Source organism: Salvelinus namaycush, chromosome 12 (assembly GCF_016432855.1).
Source record: "Salvelinus namaycush isolate Seneca chromosome 12, SaNama_1.0, whole genome shotgun sequence".
In the NCBI taxonomy this organism is placed as follows: Eukaryota; Metazoa; Chordata; class Actinopteri; order Salmoniformes; family Salmonidae; genus Salvelinus; species Salvelinus namaycush.
This window is the reverse complement of record NC_052318.1, coordinates 43,242,575-43,263,949: the sequence shown is the minus strand read 5'-3', so window position 1 is coordinate 43,263,949 and position 21,375 is coordinate 43,242,575. Positions and strand designations below refer to the sequence as shown.

The 21,375-nt window shown below is 41.7% G+C and overlaps 1 protein-coding gene across 1 annotated transcript; it reads right to left on the bottom strand.

Moving 5' to 3' along the window:
* Positions 1 to 339: 339 nt before the first annotated feature.
* LOC120056611 (voltage-gated potassium channel subunit beta-3-like) lies at positions 340 to 20,722 on the bottom strand. Its single transcript, XM_039004810.1, has 14 exons — positions 20,481 to 20,722; positions 7,938 to 7,981; positions 7,784 to 7,821; positions 3,161 to 3,240; positions 2,943 to 2,987; positions 2,635 to 2,679; positions 2,469 to 2,512; positions 2,279 to 2,365; positions 2,025 to 2,110; positions 1,779 to 1,899; positions 1,468 to 1,562; positions 1,181 to 1,301; positions 682 to 770; positions 340 to 429 (listed from the first exon to the last, which is right to left on the bottom strand). The coding sequence occupies exons 1-14, from the start codon at positions 20,720 to 20,722 to the stop codon at positions 340 to 342; spliced, it is 1,227 nt and encodes a 408-aa protein (XP_038860738.1).
* Positions 20,723 to 21,375: the final 653 nt, after the last annotated feature.

Below are 21,375 nucleotides of genomic sequence, written 5' to 3'. Positions count from 1 at the left end.
GTTCAGGGATTCAAACCAGCGACCTTTCGGTTACTGGCCCAACACTCTTAACCGCTAGGCTACCTGCCTCACCTTCTGTTTGTGGACATTATCAGTCAGTGAGGGATCTGTAATATATCTGATCTAGTCATTGTTTTTGCACATTAAAATATAGATTTTTTTTTCATACATGATACAATGCAATGCGCCGAATGGATATGCGCAAATACTGGAAGCACAATGTTGCTGAGGACATGCAGGTTGTTGATTATACTGGAGGGTGAAAGAGCGATGTTCCTCGACGTCATCACCTTTTCGTCATCTTTCTCTGACTCTGTCCTTTACTCCATCGGTTCCTCTTCATGCTCGCGACTCTTTCTTGGAGTGGGGCTTGTTTCCCAAGAGTGAGTCAATCTCAGCCACAGTCTGAGGAGTCATCTGTGAAATAAGCTGCAGGCATAACATGGAATGTCAGTTTAGGACTAGCCCAAAATCGTTTGGTGATTGCTTGCTTGTTTGCTTAATCTAAAATGGAATCTTAAGTGACATTAAGGATGCCTAAAAATACAGACTTTTTGTATTATATAATTATTTGTTACATTTCATGCTTATGACAATGTTATTAGTTTGAAGAGCTCTGATTGAGTGTTCAGTGAAAAGTGTAAAATCAGAGTGGTATGATGTTGAGGGGAGGGTTGTTACCCTAAGGGCACCCAGGTTTTCCATCAGCTGGTCAGTATTGGAGACACCGAGCAGCACTGAGCTCACTCCCTCACTGCGCAGACACCAGGCTACAGGAGGACAGAGAACAAGGAGAGAACACTGAGAGAACACTGAGAGAACAAGGAGAGAACACTGAGAGAACACTGAGAGAACACTGAGAGAACACTGAGAGAACAAGGAGAGAACAAGGAGAGAACACTGAGAGAACACTGAGAGAACACTGAGAGAACAAGGAGAGAACACTGAGAGAACACTGAGAGAACACTGAGAGAACAAGGAGAGAACACTGAGAGAACACTGAGAGAACACTGAGAGGGATCAGAGATGGAGGCTGAGTTGATGTGGCAGATTGACGCTTTCTATTTAAGTCTGTGTTTCAATTCGAAACAGTATGTTAGAGTGTCAGACAGAGACATTAGATAACAGAGATGGACAAAAAACAGACGCATGTACAGACACACACACGCGTCGTCCATACCGATGGCTAGCTGTGCGCCGGTGCAGCCTAGTCTGTCGGCCATTAGGTGGAGCTCTTTGATCTTGGCCAGCTGCTTGCGTCCCTCCTCACTGTTGACCCGCTCCTTCAGCCACTGGTAACCCTGCACCAATATTAGACAGAACAAACACAGAAATATTTAATTGTGTCATCCACAGTTATAGGCCTAATGGACAAAAGTGGGATAGAAACTAAATCATTCCAATCAAGTAGAAAACACAGGAGAATATTCACTAATGAATGAATTGTATTTTGTCTGGAGAACTCACTTTTATGTTAGCCCTGGAGATGTCTGGTACACCCTCACTGTACTTCCCTGTGATCAGTCCACACGCAAGGGGAGACCAGGTCATTGCCCCTACACCTAGACAAGAGAGGGAGAGAGAGAGAGAAAGAGAGAGAGAAAGAAAGAGAGAGAAAGAGAGAGAAAGAGAGAGAGAGAGAGAAAGAGAGAGCGAGAGAGAGAGAGAGAGAGAGAGAGAGAGAGAGAGAGAGAGAGAAATGACAATGTTTTAAGAGTTCTCTGCAAGCAGCATTGTGAGGACATCTGGTGCTGTTCGCTGGACTGTGGACGACTGACCTATCTTGTGGTAGAGCTCAGGGAGCTGCACCTCCACCTTGTCCCTCTTGAAGTAGTGATACTCAGCCTGCTCACATACTGGCGGGATCAGATTAAACTGACGCGCCACTGAGTACGCCTCCTGGTGGCAGGGAAACAGAGTAACACCATCACCACAGAGCACCAATGGCCTTGCGTCATTGACTAACAGGAGCAGGTGTTGACTGAAATGTATTAGATAACAGGGAGAGATAACAGGGGACTCACCATGATCTCCATGGGACTCCAGCGAGAGGTGCCCCAGTACATTGCCATGCCCTGATTTATTACAAAGGTCATGGCCCGGACTATCTCTGCAAATGACATGGTAATAAACATACTGTAACAACACAGATATTACATGCTTAGAATGCAAACCTCAAGACACTTTTTCGAGTGCATATTACACACCATAAAGGGTTGGGGGCAGAGCAATGAACACATGACAATGGAGTAGTAGGACTGGTGTGACTGTGACTGACCTTCCATAGGGCTGTTGACATCATTACGGTTAGCAAAGACCATGTCCACATAATCTAACTGGAGTCTGGACAGGGATCCTCTCAAACCTGCAATGTAATGGGCATCATCGTCATCATCGCCCTTATTGTCATTCTCATCATCGTCGTCATCGTCATCGTCATTGCCACTGTATCCTTAATTTGATTGTACCTTCAATGATGTGCTTTCTGGATAGTCCCCTTTCTGTCTCCGCCCTGTAGAGTGATCGAGTTCCAGTATAGTCAGGGGATAAATAGCAACAATACAGAGTCACTTTGCCAGAACAATGGAGAAATAATGACGGTTATATCTGGCATTTCCCCCCAAGGATACTTACTGCCCTCCCCAGTAGATCTTGGTTGTCACAACATAACTAGAACGCCTGCCAGTGAAATGGGAGGAGAGGTTAGAGAGCACAAGAATGAAACAGAACGTATCCTTTCACCACACAGTAATACGATGTCAACCACAGAGAAGCTAAAAAGATCCGTCGGTTAAACAATCTATGTTAAAAAAAACAACGTCTGTCTGTTCTTATGAAATGTGAAAAGCAAAGTTCACAGAGAAATATTTATGATGTAATATAACTAGACAGACAGCTACTCATATGCAGATGAGTCACATTAGAAATATGATTAATATCACCTCCATCCTTTCTTCTTGATGATGTTCCCTAGGGTGATTTCAGCCCTGTGGAGAGGAGGAGACGTGATGGAATGACAATATGAACAAACGGGAATAAACAGTGGGGAGACTGAACGATGGACAGAAACAGAGGGAGTGACAGACAGAGGCAGGCAGAGTGTATAGAGACAAAGAGAAGGAACAGAAGAGAGCAGTGGAGGACGGTGTACAAAGCTGACCTGCCGGAGGCATACACCTCTGCTGTGTCAAAGAGGTTCACCCCGGCCTCATAGGCAATGGTCATCAGGTTCTCAGCCATCTGAGGGGACAAAGAGAGAGAGAGAGAGACTGAGACGGAGAAAATTAGGGACAGACAGAGAGACAGAGACTGAGAGATAGAGACTGGGACTGAGAATGAGAGAGAGAGAGAGGGAGAGACACACACTTTACCAGACTTCACGAAAGAAATTGTGAAAAACAGACATTGTTATCATACAAGAAACATGGTGTAGAGGAGACGGACCCACTGGTTTCCCTCTAGGCTACAGAGATCTGGTAGTCCCAGCCACCAAACTACCAGGTGTGAAACAAGGAAGTGTCTCAGGGGGTATGCTCATTTCTTATAGAGCAGGCCTAACCCACTCGATTGAATTAATAAAAACAGGAACATTTGACATCTGACTAGAAATGTATAAGAAAATTATCTCCACAGAAAAAAAATGTTCCCCTGTGTGCTACCTATATCCCCCCACTAGAATCTCCATACTTTAATGAAGACAGTTTCTCCATCATAAAGGGGCAGATCAATAATTTCCAGACCAGGGGAGGCTCCTCAGAGGAGGAAGGGGAGGACCATCCTCCTCAGTGAGTTTCATAAAAATTATATGTTAGCTAGCTGGCTATGACTATCCAACACAACACTGAAACTCTTCCAAGTCAAGGTAAGCTTTTGGTTGAACTAATTTATTGTCCCGGGGGCACGCCGGTGTAAGTGCTAAATTACTAACTGTACACTGTAACGTTACTGCATGATTGTAACGGGTTTACTAACGCATTAGTTCTATTAGCTATGTTGACTCTGACGTTACTTTAGCTAATATGGTGACAACGATGTAGGCTGTGTGTAGTGGTTATGATATGGTTTGGCTTGGAAAGTTTTTTTCCCTGGTTACATACAGCTGTTGTGTTGTGCATTGAAGTCCACAAGCGAAGGGAAAAGGTGAGAGGAGGAGAGCGCATAGATGCGAGAAGGAATACAACGTGGCTGCTATGAAAGTGCATCGTGTTTACACATGATCAGGTGTGTATTTATTCCGCCGATTCTGTAGAACAACGTTTTTTTAAACGTAAGCAAACTGAAAGAAACAGGGATAAACATACATTAATTTGTCCAATAGAAACTGTCATTTGCAACTGTTGGACTAATGATTACACTCTGAATGTATCACTGTCTGTCACCTCAACATTTTCTCTCGACCTGTGTGCACCTACGTGGTAAACTTTCATTCATAGGCTAGGTTGTAGCAACCTCATGATGGCTATAGAGAAAATGTTTGAATCATGTTGTAGCCTAAACCTATCGCTGTTACAGTGAACTGGGTGAATGGAATATGAATGAGAGTCATCCAATATACTGTAATAGAAATAAGGCTATGCTCATGAAAAGTAAAAATCGTCTTCCCTATTCTTAAACAGCACCGAGCGCCACTGTTCCAGACCCAGGGACATGTACTAGTCTTTGACGACCTAAACGCCAGAACTGGACAAGAACCTGACACCCTCAGCACATAGGGGGACAAACACCTACCTTGAGGTGACAACATTTCCTACCCAATATGCCGCGCTATACACAGCTACGACAAAACAACCAATAAAAAAACAGGTCATAACTCCTGCAGCTCTGTCACACGCTGGGTCTGTACATAGACAATGCTAGGCTTTCTAGGGGACTCCTACAGTAAGTACACCTACAGCTCATCTCTTGGTAGCAGTACTGTAGACTACTACCGACCTCAACCCAGAGTCTCTCAGATCACAGCAAAATCACAGTCTACTTGAACAGAGCAATACTCAATCATGAGACATCAAAGCCGAATAAACTGCATAATATTAAGAGATGCTATAGATGGAAGGAAAGTAGTGTGGAAACCTACCAGAAAACAATTAGCCAACAACAAATTCAATCTCTTTTTGACATCTTCCTGGACAAAATGTTTCACTGCAATAGTGAAGGTGTAAACTTGCCAGTACAAAGCCTAAACAATCCATTGGACCTCTCAGCTTCCCTATCAAATCTAAACATTTCAACCAGACAATCTAAGAAAATTAACAGCAATGGCAAATGGTTTGATGAAGAATGCAAAAACCTAAGAAAGGAATTGAGGAACCTATCCAACCAAAAACACAGAGACCCAGAAACCCTGAGCCTACGGTTTCACCATGTTGAAACACTAAAGCAGTACATAAATACAAGAACAGCACGTCAGAAATCAGCTCAATGTAATTGAAGAATCCATAGAATCTAACCACTTCTGGGAAAATTGGAACACACTAAACAAACAAAAACATGAAGAGCTGTCTACTCAAAATAGAGATGTATGGATAAACCTCTTCTCCAATCTTTTTGGCTCTATAACAAAGAACAAACAGCAAAAACATATACATTTTCAATAAAAAAATCTGTAAAAAGTCATTTATTAAAGACGACCAGAACCCAATGGATTCTACAATTCAACTGAATGAACTACAATACAAAATACAAACCCTTCAACCCAAAAAGGTCTGTGGTGTTGATGGTATCCTAAATGAAATGATAAAATATACAGAACATAAATTTAAATTGGCTATACTTAAACTCTCTAACATCCTCCTCAGCTCTGGCATCTTACCCAATACTTGGAACCAAGGACTGATCACCCCAATCCACAAAAGTGGAGACAAATTCGAGCCCAATAACTACCGTGGTATATTCATCAATAGCAACCTTTGGAAAATGTTCTGCATTATTATTAACAGCAGACTACTACATTTCCTCAATGAAAACAATGTCCTGACCAAATGTCAAATTGGCTTTTTACCAAGTTACCATATGACAGACCACGTATTCACCCTGCACACCCTAATTGACAAACAAACAAACCAAAACATGCTTTGTTGATTTTTTAAAATAAATTGAAGGAAAGCGGTGTTGGGGGGAAAACATACGACATTATGAAATCCATGTACACAAACAACAGTGTGCGGTTAAAATTGGCCAAAAACACACATTGATTTCTTTCCTCAGGGTGAGACAGGGATGCAGCTTGAGCCCCACCCTCTTCAACATATATATCAATGAATTGGCGAGCGCACTAGAACAGTCAACAGCACCCGGCCTCACCCTACTAGACTCTGAAGTCAATGTTTACTGTTTGCAGAAGATCTGGTGCTTCTGTCCCCAACCAAGGAGGGCCTACAGCAGCACCTACATCTTCTGCACAGATTCTGTCAAATTTGGGCCCTGACAGATAATCTCAGTAAGACCATAAATACAAATTCCACCTAGACACTGCTGCCCTAGAGCACACAAAAAACTATACCTACCTCTGCCTAAACATCAGCACCAAATGTAACTTCCACAAAGCTGTGAATGATCTGAGAGACAAGGCAAGAAGGGCCTTCTACGCCATCAAAAGGAACATAAAATTTGACATCCCAATTAGGATCTGACTTAAAATATTTGAATCAGATATAGAACCCATTGCCCTTTATGGTTGTGAGGTCTGGGGTCCGCTCACCAACCAAGAATTCACAAAATGGGACAAACACCAAATTGAGACTCTACATGCAGAATTCTGCAAAAATATCCTCAGTGTACAACGTAAAACACCAAACAATGCATGCAGCGCAGAATTAGGACGATTCCCGCTAATTATCAAAAAATAAATGATTCTCAAAGCTTCCATAACAAAGCCCTCACCTATAGAGAGGTGAACCTGGAGAAGAGTCCCCTCTGCCAGCTAGTACGGGTACTCTGCTCGCAAACATAAACAGAGCCCCAGGACAGCAACACAATTAGACTCAACCAAATCATGACAAAACAAAAAGATCATTACTTGACACATTGGAAAGAATCAACAAAAAAACAGAGTAAACTGGAATGTTATTTGGCCTTAAACAGAGAGTACAGAGTAGCAGAATACCTGACCACTGTGACTGACCCAAAATTAAGAAAATCCTTGACTATGTACAGACTCAGTGAGCATCGCCTTGCTATTGAGAGAAGCCGCAATTGGCAGACGTGGCTCTCAAGAGAAGACAGGTGGAAACCAAGCTGCACTTCCTAACCCCATGCCAACTGTATGACCATACCAGAGACACATATTTCCCTCAGATTACAAAGAATTTGATAAACTCCCATATCTATTAGGTGAAATACCATAGTGTGCCACCACAGCAGCAAGACCTGCGATCTGTCATTACAAGAGCAACCAGTGGAGCACAAACACCATTGTAAATACAACCTATATCTATCCGTTTATTTATTTTCACTTTCGTACATAGCTAATAATATAACATTTGAAATGTCTATATTCTTTAAAAGAAATTGTGAGTGTAATGTTTACCGTTAATTTTCGATTGTTTATTTACCTTGTTTATTTCCTGTCTATTTCACTTGCTTTGGCAAAGTAAACATATGTTTCCCATGTCAATAAAGCCCTTTGAATTAAATTGAGAGAGAGAGAGAGAGAGAGAGAGAGAGAGAGAGAGAGAGAGAGAGAGAGAGAGAGAGAGAAAGTGAGACAGAGAGAGACTAACAGTTGCACCCTCAGACTGGGTTAAACATGGTGTCCCAAATCATTGTTACATAATACAAAACTCACCTCGTCAGAGATCTGCGATCCAAATGTCACCCAGGTGCCTACCGTCAGACAGACAGAGACAGACATACGGAGAGAGACAGAGAGAATCAGTTCTGTTACATTGCTCAGGGAGTCTATAATGCATATTGTTCTGGTCCATTTGTTTTGTACTAACCCAGCCCCAAGCAGGACACACGCAGACCAGACTTCCCCAGGTTCCTGAGACAGAGAAAGACAGGGGTCGTGAAGAGAAAATAAGAGGTATGAACATTTGTTAGGGACATGAAAAAGATGTACTGTATACCGTCACCTCAAAAGCTACCTACATTAGCACTTCTAGTGCCCCCAGCACAGTAGGTACATTCACAGAATGTAGTTTAGTTTCCTAAATTACAAGTGTCAATGCCTACACCTCTCCACTAGATTTTTCAACACAATCTCCAGATACTAATTCTAAATAACTTTGGGTAAAGCCAATACATTTATTATCTGCTTGGAAATCTGGATAAGTGAGTGTATTTCTGGCAGTGATAAAATGATCGCCATTGCCTGAGTGCCCAGACGGCCAATGTTGAACAGTTGACCTTTACCCTTCTCACATCAACAGTTCAGTGTAATATAGTGCATAGGCTATAACAATGGGAGGGCACTGGGTTGTTTCACCCCTACGCCAGATGAAGCTGTATATACTCTGCATATAAGTAATAACATGGGGCTGATTGAAATGGTTTATATGGTTCTAGAGCACAGTGCTGGGCCTGCCACATCTGATTATCCAGACAGCTGACTGTTGAAGGGCAGGATCGAAGTGGGATCAGAGAGCTGCAGTGAGTTCTGGTCATGCAAGTGTGTGCCACTGGAAATTCTGTGTGTTTCATCCTCGCCCTCCTCCTCTGCTCCACGCATGCTCTCCTACACTCTAATAAGCCAGCTGGATAGGCAGCAGAACTGCAGCGGAACTCATTGCTGCTCGCCATCTTTTTATCTCCAGCGCCTCGCCCCTCTGCCTGTCTGCCTGCCTGCGTTCGCCACAAATAGCCTGATGGAAAGAGACAGACTGTCAGAGCGTTAAGATCCTGGCAGACGGGCACTGCTTTATTTTCCCTGCTCTTTTATTATTTGCCCAGGCAGCTATTTTTAGACGTATGCATATGTGTGCATTTGTGTGCCATTGTGTGCGTAAATACAACACAGTGTTTTGTGTGTTTCTGTGTCAGTCACATGTACTCAAAAAATTGTGCATGATCCTGTATGTGAAGGGAGAGGGAGGATGGAGCACTTTATAATAAATTGCATGAGTCATTCTTTATCCCCCACAAACTAGCCTCTGGGCAAAACACACTAACTCTCACGTTCAATACCGACAGGGATTCAAATCACAGCATACTGACCATATCAACATAGATATGATACTTTAGCTGATAACTACAACAACAAAAAAATCGCACGCCTTTCCTTAACGCCCATGTTTTCACCACTCCCACCCACATAAAAAAATACTATAGTTTACTATAGAATACTGTAGTATTACTATAGTGTTTTTGTAGTGTAGTGTTTTAGCGGACATTGCTGTATTATTTACTATAGCTGTTCTTTTTTGCGGATTTTACTGTAGTATACTGTAGCATTTATAATAGTGTTTTTTTACAGATATTATTATAAAAACTATACTGTAGTATTTACTGTAGTGTTTTTGTGGCCTGTAGTATACTGTAGTATTTACTGTAGTGTTTTTGTGGCCTGTAGTACACTGTAGTATGTACTGTAGTGTTTTTGCGGCCTGTAGTATACTGTAGTATGTACTGTAGTGTTTTTGTGGCCTGTAGTATACTCTAGTATGTACTGTAGTATTTTCTTTTTGTGTTATTATCTTTGACATAGAAGTGTGGACTTTCTCCTTGAGGAAACCTACTGGAAAAATTATAAAGGAGCACATTTTCAATAACCTGTATTCTACAGTATACTACAGTTTACTTCAGTTTACTACATAATTCTATAGTAAGTACTACACATGATCGAGGGATACTACAGTGTGTAGTATAGTATTCTACAGCAGGGGTCTTCAACCTTTTGTTGCCCAGGGAATCCTTACCAGGAATACTGGCGACCCAGGGACACCCATCATACTCTAACAAAACTTTTTTCCCCCACGTCTTGTCTTATCATCAGGTGAATGATAATGGCGAAGAGAAGTAATCAACATTTTAAAGTGAATAGATTTGGTAGATAGTGTTTCATTATTTTGACCTCCTGACATTATAACTGGAAGAGGAAGTGTGAACTCCAAACACATTTTCTCAATGAGCAGCTGTTTTGCTGGTTAAACAAAGGTCAGCCATGTGTTGGCAAAAAATTAAGTCCATGTCAAGAAAGTTTACTAGCAGTCAGATGCAATTGCCCCACCGGTAGCCTATTCACGGATGCTTTTTCAAAGCCTACGTCACATACTCCAGTGAGTGTAATTGGCTACAATGAGTGTAATTTGCTCAATATTAGGAGTTAACAAATGAAAAGTTGACGTTATTAAAAATAACATATTCTCCTCTTTTCTACTGTAGGTATGTCAATACAAAATTTGTTTATTATGTTGTTACTAGCACATAAAAATATAGAAAAATTCAATAAAAAATCAACTTTTAATATATACAGTAAGAGTCAAAAGTTTGGACACACCTACTCATTCAACAGAATGTCTTTATTTGTACTATTTTCGACATTGTAGAATAATAGTGAAGACATCAAAACTATGAAATAACACATAAAATCATGTAGTAACCAAAAATGTGTTAAACAAATCAAAATATATTTTATATTTGAGATTCTTCAAAGTAGCCACCCTTTGCCTTGACATCTTTGTACACTCTTGGCATTCTCTCAACCAGCTTCATGAGGTACTCACCTGGAATGCATTTCAATTAACAGGTGTGCCTTGTTAAAAGCTCATTTGTGGAATTTATTTCCTTCTTAATGCGTTTGAGCCAATCAGTTGTGTTGTGACAAGGTAGGGGTAGTATACAGAACATAGCCCTATTTGGTAAAAGACCAAGTCCATATTATGGAAAGAACAGCTCAAATAAGCAAAGGAAAATGACAGTCAATCATTACTTTTAGACATGAAGTTCAGTCAATCCAGAATATTTCAAAAACTTTGAAAGTTTCTTCAAGTGCAGTCGCAAAAACCATCAAGTGCTATGAGGAAACTGGCTCTCATGAGGACCGCCACAGGAAAGGAAGACCCAGAGTTACCTCTGCTGCAGAGAATAAGTAAGAGTTAACTGCACCTCATATCACAGCCCAAAGAAATGCTTCCCAAAGTTCAAGTAACAAACACCTCAAAATCAATTGTTCAGAGGAGATTGCGTGAATCAGGCGTTCATGGTCGAATTGCTGCAAAGAAACACACTTGACTTTGTTGTGCTTTGTTGTCCTAAAGGACACCAATAATAAGAAGAGACCTGCTTAGGCCAAGAAACACAAGCAATGGACTTTAAACTGGTGGGAATCTGTCCTTTGGTCTGATGAGTCCAAATGTGCGATTTTTGGTTCCAATCGCTATGTCTTTGCATTAGATGACCTGGCCTCCACAATCACCTGACCTCAACCCAATTGAGATGGTTTGGGATGACTTTGACCACTGAGTGAAGGAAAAGCAGCCAACAATTGCTCAGCATATGTGGGAACTCCTTCAAGACTGTTGGAAAAGCATTTCTCATGAAGCTGGTTGAGAGAATGCCAAGAGTGTGCAAAGCTGTCATCAAGGCAAAGGGTGGCTTTTATTATTTCAGCTTTTATTTCTTTCATCACATTCCCAGTGGGTCAGAAGTTTACATACACTCAATTAGTATTTGGTAGCATTGCCTTTAAATTGTTTAACTTGGGTCAAACGTTTCGGGTAGCCTTCCACAAGCTTCCCACAATAAGTTGGGTGAATTTTGGCCCATTTCTCCTGACAGAGCTGGTGGAACTGAGTCAGGTTTGTAGGCCTCCTTGCTCGCACACACTTTTTCAGCTCTGCCCACCAATTTTCTATGGGATTGAGGTCAGGGCTTTGTGATGGCCACTCCAATACCTTGACTTTGTTGTCCTTAAGCCATTTTGACACAACTTTGGAAGTATGCTTGGGGTCATTGTCCATTTGGAAGACCCATTTGCGACCAAGCTTTAACTTCCTGACTGATGTCTTGAGATGTTGCTTCAATATATCCACATAATTATCCTGCCTCATGATGCCATCTATTTTGTGAAGTGCACCAGTCCCTCCTGCAGCAAAGCACCCCCACAACATGATGCCGCCACCCCCGTGCTTCACGGTTGGGATGGTGTTCTTCGGCTTGCAAGCCTCCCCCTTTTTCCTCCAAACATAACGATGGTCATTATGGCCAAACAGTTCTATTTCTGTTTTATCAGACCAGAGGACATTTCTCCAAAAAGTATGATCTTTGTCCCCATGTGCAGTTGCAAACCGTAGTCTGGCTTTTTTATGGCGGTTTCGGAGCAGTGGCTTCTTCCTTGATGAGCGGCCTATCAGGTTATGTCGATATAGGACTCGTTTTACTGTGGATATTGATACTTTTTTACCTGTTTCCTCCAGCATCTTCACAAGGTCCTTTGCTGTTGTTCTGGGATTGATTTGCACTTTTCGCACCAAAGTACGTTCATCTCTAGGAGACAGAACGTGTCTCCTTCCTGAGCGGTATGACGGCTGCGTGATCCCATGGTGTTTATACTTGCGTACTATTGTTTGTACAGATGAACGTGGTACGTTCAGGCATTTGGAAATATCTCCCAAGGATGAACCAGACTTGTGGAGGTCTACAATTTTTTTCTGAGGTCTTGGAAGATTTCTTTGGATTTTCCCATGATGTTAAGCAAAGAGGAAAAGAGTTCGAAGGTAGGCCTTGAAATACATCCACAGGTACACCTCCAATTGACTAAAATTATGTCAATTAGCCTATCAGAAGCTTCTAAAGCCATGATATAATTTTCTGGAATTTTCCAAGGTGTTAAAGGCACAGTCAACTTAGTGTATGTAAACTTCTGACCCACTGGAATTGTGATACAGTGATTTATAAGTGAAATAATCTGTCTGTAAACAATCGTTGGAAAAATGACTTGTGTCATGCACAAAGTAGATGTCCTAACTGACTTGCCAAAACTATAGTTTGTTAATAAGACATTTGTGGAGTGGTTGAAAAACGGGTTTTAAGGACTCAAACCTAAGTGTATGTAAACCTCCGACTTCAACTGTGTATATATATATATATATATATATATATATATATATATATATATATATATATATATATATATATATATATATATATTTGCGGACCTCCTGCAGTACCTCCGTGGATCTCTACAGTTTACTACAAAAGTCTATAGTAAGTCGTACACAGCGTATGGTATAGTATGCTACAGTTTATTACAGAATTCTACAGTAAGTACTACACATGATTGAGGGATACTACAGTGTGTAGTATAGTATTCTATAGTTTACTACAAAATGCTATAGGAAGTACTACACGTGATTGAGGGATACTAGTGTATAGTATAGTACTACACTACAGTTTACTGCAGAATGCTATAGTAAATACTGTAGTATACTACAGTATTTTTTCATGTGGGCGTAGTAGCTTATGTCTATAGCTCAATATGCTTGCCTAATTATATCCCCTAATTTCTTTGGAGAACACAAACGGAGGCTAAGCCTTTTGTCACGTTCCTGACCTGTTTTCTGTTAGTTTTTGTATGTGTTAGTTGGTCAGGACGTGAGTTTGGGTGGGCAGTCTATGTTTTCTGTTTCTATGTTGGTTAATGGGTACCTAATATGGTTCTCAATTAGAGGCAGGTGGTTTTCATCTCCTCTGATTGAGAATCATATTAAGGTAGGTGGTGTCACATTGTTTGTTTGTGGGTGGTTGTCTCCTGTGTCTGTGTCTATGTACGTTGCGCCACACGGGACTGTTTTCGGTTTGTTTGTTCGTTTGTTCGGTTTATGTAGTCTGTTCCTGTTTTCATGCGTTCTTCGTTATACGTAAGTTCTTATGTTCAGGTGCGTCTACGTCGTTTGTTGTTTTGTAGTTAATCAAGTATAGTTCGTTTTGTGTCTTGTTTAAATAAATAATATGTCATCACACAACGCTGCATTTTGGTTCAATCCCTGCTCCTCCTCTTCGGATGAAGAGATTACACCTCAATCAAAGCCGTTACACCTTTAGCATAAATCATGCATCGATGTCACTTCAAGAGTTGAAATCAAGTTAGGATCTGGCCCTGTGACAATCAGAGAGACAAACACACAAACAGAGGGGAATGTACGAATTACAGCTGCTGCTGGTAGATATGCAACATACACTTCTTTTTGGTTCTGGGTGATTATGATAGAGTGTCACTGTCACTGTCAGTATGTTTGACAACTGCCCCCCCCCCCCCCCCCTCCGCAGTGCTGCAATCTGCAGAGCTGCTGTCTGTCAGTCTGTGGGGGACTATATGAAGACATATAAAAGAAACACAGTACACAAACATAAACTCACATAGCCTACTTACATATGAGCTGGCTGGTTGCTGGTCTGTGTGCTCATATGAATATTCACACTTGATGAGCAGATGCACACAAATCTACATACTGAACAGTCATGTACGTCTGCACTCATACAGAGTGAACACACACAGAGGCACAGATGCTTTCTGTTCCTACACTAAGTTCTCATCTATTTTCTCTCCTGCCATAAATCACGGAGCCATGCTAGGTGATTTTAGGGATCTGGACATTCTTTACATCATTACACAAGCACACCGGAAGCACACAGGTTGGTCTGTTACAGTAAAGTCAGCATTATAGTCTTTGCTGACGCCTACAGTTAGGTTTCACCTGAGACAAGCAGAAGAGAGAGATATACAGTACAGATGGTTCCCACATTAAAAAATACTATGGTACTATGGTATAAATACTATAGTACTATGGTCTAAATGATATCACTGAAGCCCTTGACAAAAAACAGCACTGTGTCTCACTTTTTATTGACCTCTCTAAGGCTTTTGATACAGTTGATCATGCTATACTAAGGCAGAGATTGTCGAGCGTAGGTCTTTCGGAGCATGCAGTTGCATGGTTTGCTAACTATCTGTCTGATAGAACTCAGTGCACTCAATTTGATGGGCTCATGTCTGTTAAATTGTCTGTCTGTAATGGTGTGCCCCAAGGCTCTGTACTTGGTCCTCTCTTATTCACTATTTATATAAATATTTTAGACAACAATTTCCAAAATGCGCAACTTCATTTTTATGCTGATGATACTGTTATTTACTGTTGTGCCTCGTCTCTTACAAAAGCTTTCCAGAACTTGCAAAATGCTTTTTATACTGTTCAACATACCTTGTGTCAATTGAAGCTTATCCTCAATACTGACAAAACTAAACTAATGGTGTTTTCTAAAGCAAGAAATAGACCTCTGAACTTTTCACCTATTATTACCTGTCAGGGCATTGAGATTGAGACTGTAACCTCATATAAATATCTTGGAATTTTAATTGATGACGGCCTCTCTTTTAAATTGCATATTCAACAACTTACAAAAAAATTTAAGCTGAAATTGGGATTTTATTTTAGGAATAAGGCCTGTTATTCTTTTGAAGCCAGAAGGAGGCTAGTATCAGCTACATTTATGCCTTTACTAGACTATGGGGATATTTTATATATGAATGCTTCCGCTCAGTGTTTGAGATCAATTGACACCCTTTACCATGGCACTTTGAGATTTATTTTAAACTGCAAAACCCTTACGCACCACTGCACTTTGTATACCAGGGTTGGCTGGCCTTCTCTAGTCACTCGTAGGCTCAGTCACTGGTATACTTTTATTTACAAAGCCATTTTGGGTTTACTACCTTTTTATTTGGGCATTTTTATTGTTCAGAAATGTGGTGGGTACTCTCTTCGTTCGCTGGACTTTATCCTGCTAACTGTTCCAAATGTCTGAACTGAATTTGGTAAAAGGGCTTTTATGTACTCTGTGCCATTGTCTTGGAACGCCTTACAAAATACTTTTAAACTGGAAGAACTTGTCCCGATTGGTATTTTTAAATCACTGATGAATGATCTTGAGACTGATTCCCTGACCTGTCAATGTTTTTAATTTATTGTTTTTGATTTTGTTATACTCTTGTGAATTCTATGGTTTTTACTAGATTACTTGTAGTTTTTCATGTTGTTTGTCTGTAATTTTTGTCATGACTTGGTGCTGCCTATCTTGGCCAGGACGCTCTTGAAAAAGAGATTACATCTCAATGAGCCCTTCCTGATTAAATAAAGGTTTAATAATAATAAATAAATACTATCGTATTCACTGTGCTTTTGCTGTCTTTATTGTTGTATTCTCTGTAGTGTTTTTGTAGACTAAAGTCTGAAAAAAACACTACAGTGCATACTGTAGTACACTGTAGTATACTGTAGTATTTACACTTAACTGTAGTATAAATACTTTAAGTCCACAAAAACACTACAGTGAAATCTATACTGTAGTATATACTGTAGTGTTTTTGTGGACAATAGTATACTGTAATATATACAGTTGAAGTCGTAGGTTTACATACACCTTAGCCAAATACATTTAAACTCAGTTTTTCACAATTCCTGACATTTAATCCTAGTAAAAATTCCCTGTCTTAGGTCAGTTAGGATCACCACTTTATTTTAAGAATGTGAAATGTCAGAATAATAGTAGAGAGAATGATTTATTTCAGCTTTTATTTCTTTCATCACATTCCCAGTGGGTCAGAAGTTTACATACACTCAATTAGTATTTGGTAGCATTGCCTTTAAATTGTTTAACTTGGTCCAAACGTTTGGGTAGCCTTCCACAAGCTTCCCACAATAAATTGGTTGAATAATGGCCCATTCCTCCTGACAGAGCTGGTGCAACTGAGTCAGGTTTGTAGGCCTCCTTGCTCGCACACGCTTTTTCAGTTCTGCCCACAAATTTTCTATGGGATTGAGGTCAGGGCTTTGTGATGGCCACTCCAATACATTGACTTTGTTGTCCTTAAGCCATTTTGCCACAACTTTGGAAGTATGCTTGGGGTCAATGTCCATTTGGAAGACCCATTTGCGACCAAGCTTAAACTTCCTGACTGATGTCTTGAGATGTTGCTTCAATATATCCACATAATTTTCCTGCCTCATGATACCATCTATTTTGTGAAGTGCCCCAGTCCCTCCTGCAGCAAAGCACCCCCACAACATGATGCTGCCTCCCCCGTGCTTCCCCTTTTTCCTCTAAACTTAACAATGGTCATTATGGCCAAACAGTTCTGTTTTTGTTTCATCAGACCAGACCATTTCTCCAAAAAGTACGATCTTTGTCTTTTTTATGGCGGTTTTGGAGCAGTGGCTTCTTCCTTGCTGAGCGGCCTTTCAGGTTATGTCGATATAGGACTCGTTTTACTGTGGATATTGATACTTTTGTGCCCGTTTTCTCCAGCATCTTCACAAGGTCCTTTGCTGTTGTTCTGGGATTGATTTGCACTTTTCACACCAAGGTATGTTCATTTCTAGGAGACAGAACGCGTCTCCTTCCTGAGCGGTATGATGTCTGCGTGGTCCCATGGTGTTCATACTTGCTTACTATTGTTTGTCCCAACCGACTTGCCAATACTATAGTTTGTTAACAAGAAATGTGTGGAGTGGTTGAAAAACGAGTTTTAATGACTCCAACCTAAGTGTATGTAAACTTCCGACTTAAACTGTACTAGTGCCTTTCTTTCTGATAATACTGTAGTATTTACTATAGTATTCTACAGTATACTACAACATTATATAGTAAGTACTACACATGATCGAGGGATACTACAGTATGTGGTATAGTATTCTACAGTATACTACAGTTTACTATATAATTTTATAGTAAGGACTGTAGTATTGTACAGTATTGTACATTGTGACAAATTGTCACAATACAGACACACACTGAGCATGCAGTTCACTGGGGCACATCACACACACGCATACGCACGCGCACATACACACCAACGATGACAATAACACACACACACAGGCACTAGCATACATGCTCACAGGCACACGCCCTCTGCCCTCCTACCACACATACTCTACTCTACTCCCACCAACTTCTACTAACAACCTTAACGTCATCAATAACCCTGTTCTCCTGTCACTCTTCCATCAGTGGCTCTTCTAATCCTGGAATCTCTTGTATACGAGATGGCTGTTTTGATGAACAATCAGTGATGGATCTGCTCCATCTCAGATCAGCACACTCACACAACTGGAACATACAACTAGACAGAGGAGTTTCATCTCAAACTGGAAAGACATACTATGCTAATATACATGTACATACCGTATTACTTAAGCAGCACCCAAAGGAGTGCTTTAACGCATGAAAGTGCATCACACAACACAAAAGAAACATGCTCATACATACTAAGGCATGCATAGTCTTTTGTAACTGACATTATATTTGAAAACCAATATTAAACATACACACACGTACATTTGAGTCATTTAGCAGACGCTCTTATCCAGAGCGACTTACAGGAGCAACTAGGGTTAAGGGCCTTGCTCCAGGGAACATCGACCGATTTTTCACCTAGTTGGCTTGGGATTTGAACCAGGGACTTTTCGGTTACTGGCCCAATGCTCTTAACCGATAGGCTACACATAACAGATTCTCCCGGCTACTGTGCAGAGAATGCTGCAATGCACCGCAAGTGTTGACTAAGAAGAGGAGAGGAAGGGAGTGTAAGAGAGGAAAAAGAGAGAGGGGAGACAGATCACGGGAGGGGTAGAATGGTGGCGCAAGGGGAGAGAGATTACAGGGAGAGAGAGGAAGAGAGAATTAGAGAGGAGACAGGAAGACAGGAGTGAGAGTAAGAGTGAGAGAGGGGGTGAGAGACAACATTATAGAGAGAAAGAAAAAGACAGACAGACAGAGACAGACAGACAGACAGACCAACAGAGTTAATGGGAGTGGTGGTCAGTGTTATTTTGCGACCTGCCAAAGAGGAGTCCCTCTCAGCTCTGATGAATGATCTGGCTAATGACTTAGAATATGCAATTAGGGAACATGCAGAGAGGAGGGAGGAAGTGAGTTCTCCAACCTCCACCTCCACTCCCCTTTCTCAGCTGTTTCACTCAGAGTGGATGACGACATGCAGAACGAGAAGGCTCACACAGTCAACACAGGGGAGCTCACTCCAATCACTATCATCACTATCTGCTGTTTTCCTTACGAGAACTGAAATGAGCATAGCAGATATTTGTGTGCGGTAACGTCATGTTATGATGGTGGGACAGTGACACTGATGCTGATTAAGCTTGTTTTAGGCCAGACTGGCATAGTCTTCGCTGGCCATTGTAGTTAGCGAGGGAAAGGGACTTCCTATTCTAAGTTCATTTTCAAACGGATTCTCGTGCATAAGATTTTAGTGTATTGTGTGTCAAAGGAATGTTTCAGACGAATAATAAAGAAAAAAAAAAAAAAAAAAAATCGTTTTCTCTGATAGTCATCGTTGCACATGGGGCTTAGTGACACTGTTCCCTGGAGGCGATAGTGGTGGCAGCAGGGTGAATTTGGGGATGAGTACTCCGGCAGAGGGAGTCTGATAAGGACCAGGGATGTCTGCAGCTTTGAAAATAACACAGACGCACACTGTGGGCACTAGGCACTAGGCACTAGGCACAATGCCATGGCCTTATGGGCTGCGTGCTCATTTCAAAACCAACCCAATGACAGAAACCCACTAATCAGGTTGTTATTCCCCATCCAATTATATCAATATGCAGTATGCACAAATGACATAAAACACCACGTCCTGGCATCCCATTTCCTCTTCTGCCTCATTCCCTATTTAAATGGCCTCTTAAATGAAAACCTAATTGAGTGAAGAGAATGGTGTCACGATTGAGCTAAGGGGCATTTTCATTGCCTATCCAGAATAAGACGGTGGGACAGTGGATCGGGAATGATTCTTTCCTCTGACGTAGGCAGCTGTCAATCTGTTTAACGACTACTCACTTCTATCACGCTCCATTTTATTCTGGAACAGGCTAAAAAGGAATACAGATCTGTCTGTTGTATTTCAATATCACAATATGTGACATTGAAACAGTCCCCTTGTTGTTCTTATCTGATGAGGCTAATCCTATCAAATGAATACATAGTACTTACTTTCCACTATAACGCTCACAGCTGGATGAATTCTATGCTAATAAATGTTCAGGAAACCAGCAAAATATGATGAGGCTGTTGTGATTTCACACAGTAGCTTACACACACACATGTAAAAATAGACATGAGAAACACTAAAAACAAAAACTCCCAGCCACGTAAATTATGTAATCCTAACATAGTTGTTCATCGTCCACTACAACTCAGGTGTTAATTGAAATGCAATGAAGTTACCCCTGGCAGCCGGCTGTCTGAGAAGCCCTTCATGGTAAGTGAAAGTGGGGTAACCTGAGTTGCCGTCATGTTCCAGAGAGAGTGCTGTGTCTGAGTCCTTCATCATAATGATCCATCATTTAAGTGGAGGTCAATGAGACTTCATCGCTCTTCAGACACAACATGAAAACTCTCATTCACTCATTGAATCAGATACCCACCCAATCTGTCTGTACCACCTCTGTTGGCGTGCCCTTTCACTCTCCACCCCAAATATTCAGCAACCCTCTCCGTATCCCTCTCTCCCCTATGCTCACCTGTATTTCATACTGCTGTGGCGCCCTATGGCCTCCTTCATGTGGGCATGGCCCTGGGGGACCGGGCGGGACCCCGACTGCTCCCTGGGCTTGGCTGAGCCATGGGTGTTGTAGTTGCCATTACCCCCTGGGTTACTCCCTCCACCACCTCCCCCAGGGGGTGGCGCGGTGCGAAGGCCACATAGTCGGTCCTCACTGCGGCTCTTCAGGTTGTGCTCAGTGCAGGCGAAAGAAACCTGCATAGTGACCACTGCCTAGTCTCTGGTTCACTAAATTGGCCCCTGGAGAGGCTCTTTGGGATGCTGCTTAGGGTCAGACCCCAAAATACTAATGTCTGCAAAATTGCTGCTACAACGTCAAGCTGCTTGTACAGTGAGGATGTCCCTGTCCAGACAAATGCCCAAACAGGGAAGGTTTGTATTTTTGGGCCAGATCCACAGGCGCCGGCAAGAATCCAGGCCCTAACCTGGCACGCAGAGTCAGCGTCTGGTCTGTCTCCGTCTCTCCTCTCCTGTCTGGTGTTGCTCAGTCTCAAGAGGTTTCTAGTGAGAACATTCCTCCCATCATCAGCGGGGAGCTGGTATACAGTGTGGTCCTCGGCTCGTAGTCGGAGGCTAATCAAGCAGTTCCACGGGCTGGGGTAGGCTACCTCTCCAACCGCGCTCTCCACGGCACGAGAGCGCAACAGATTCCTCACTTAAAACAAGCCGGCTGATTTGCCTAGTCTTGCAGAGACATCCGGAAAGATCCTGGAGGCGAGGAAGATGCTTGCTATATGTTTTTGCTACAAATTAAAAAGGTAGGGTGGTAAAGCATTCATCAACTTGCTTGTCTCCTCTTCAGCTACAAACTGAGGTTAGTCTATCGTTGTCGAGCCCAGCTAGAGACCCGGAGT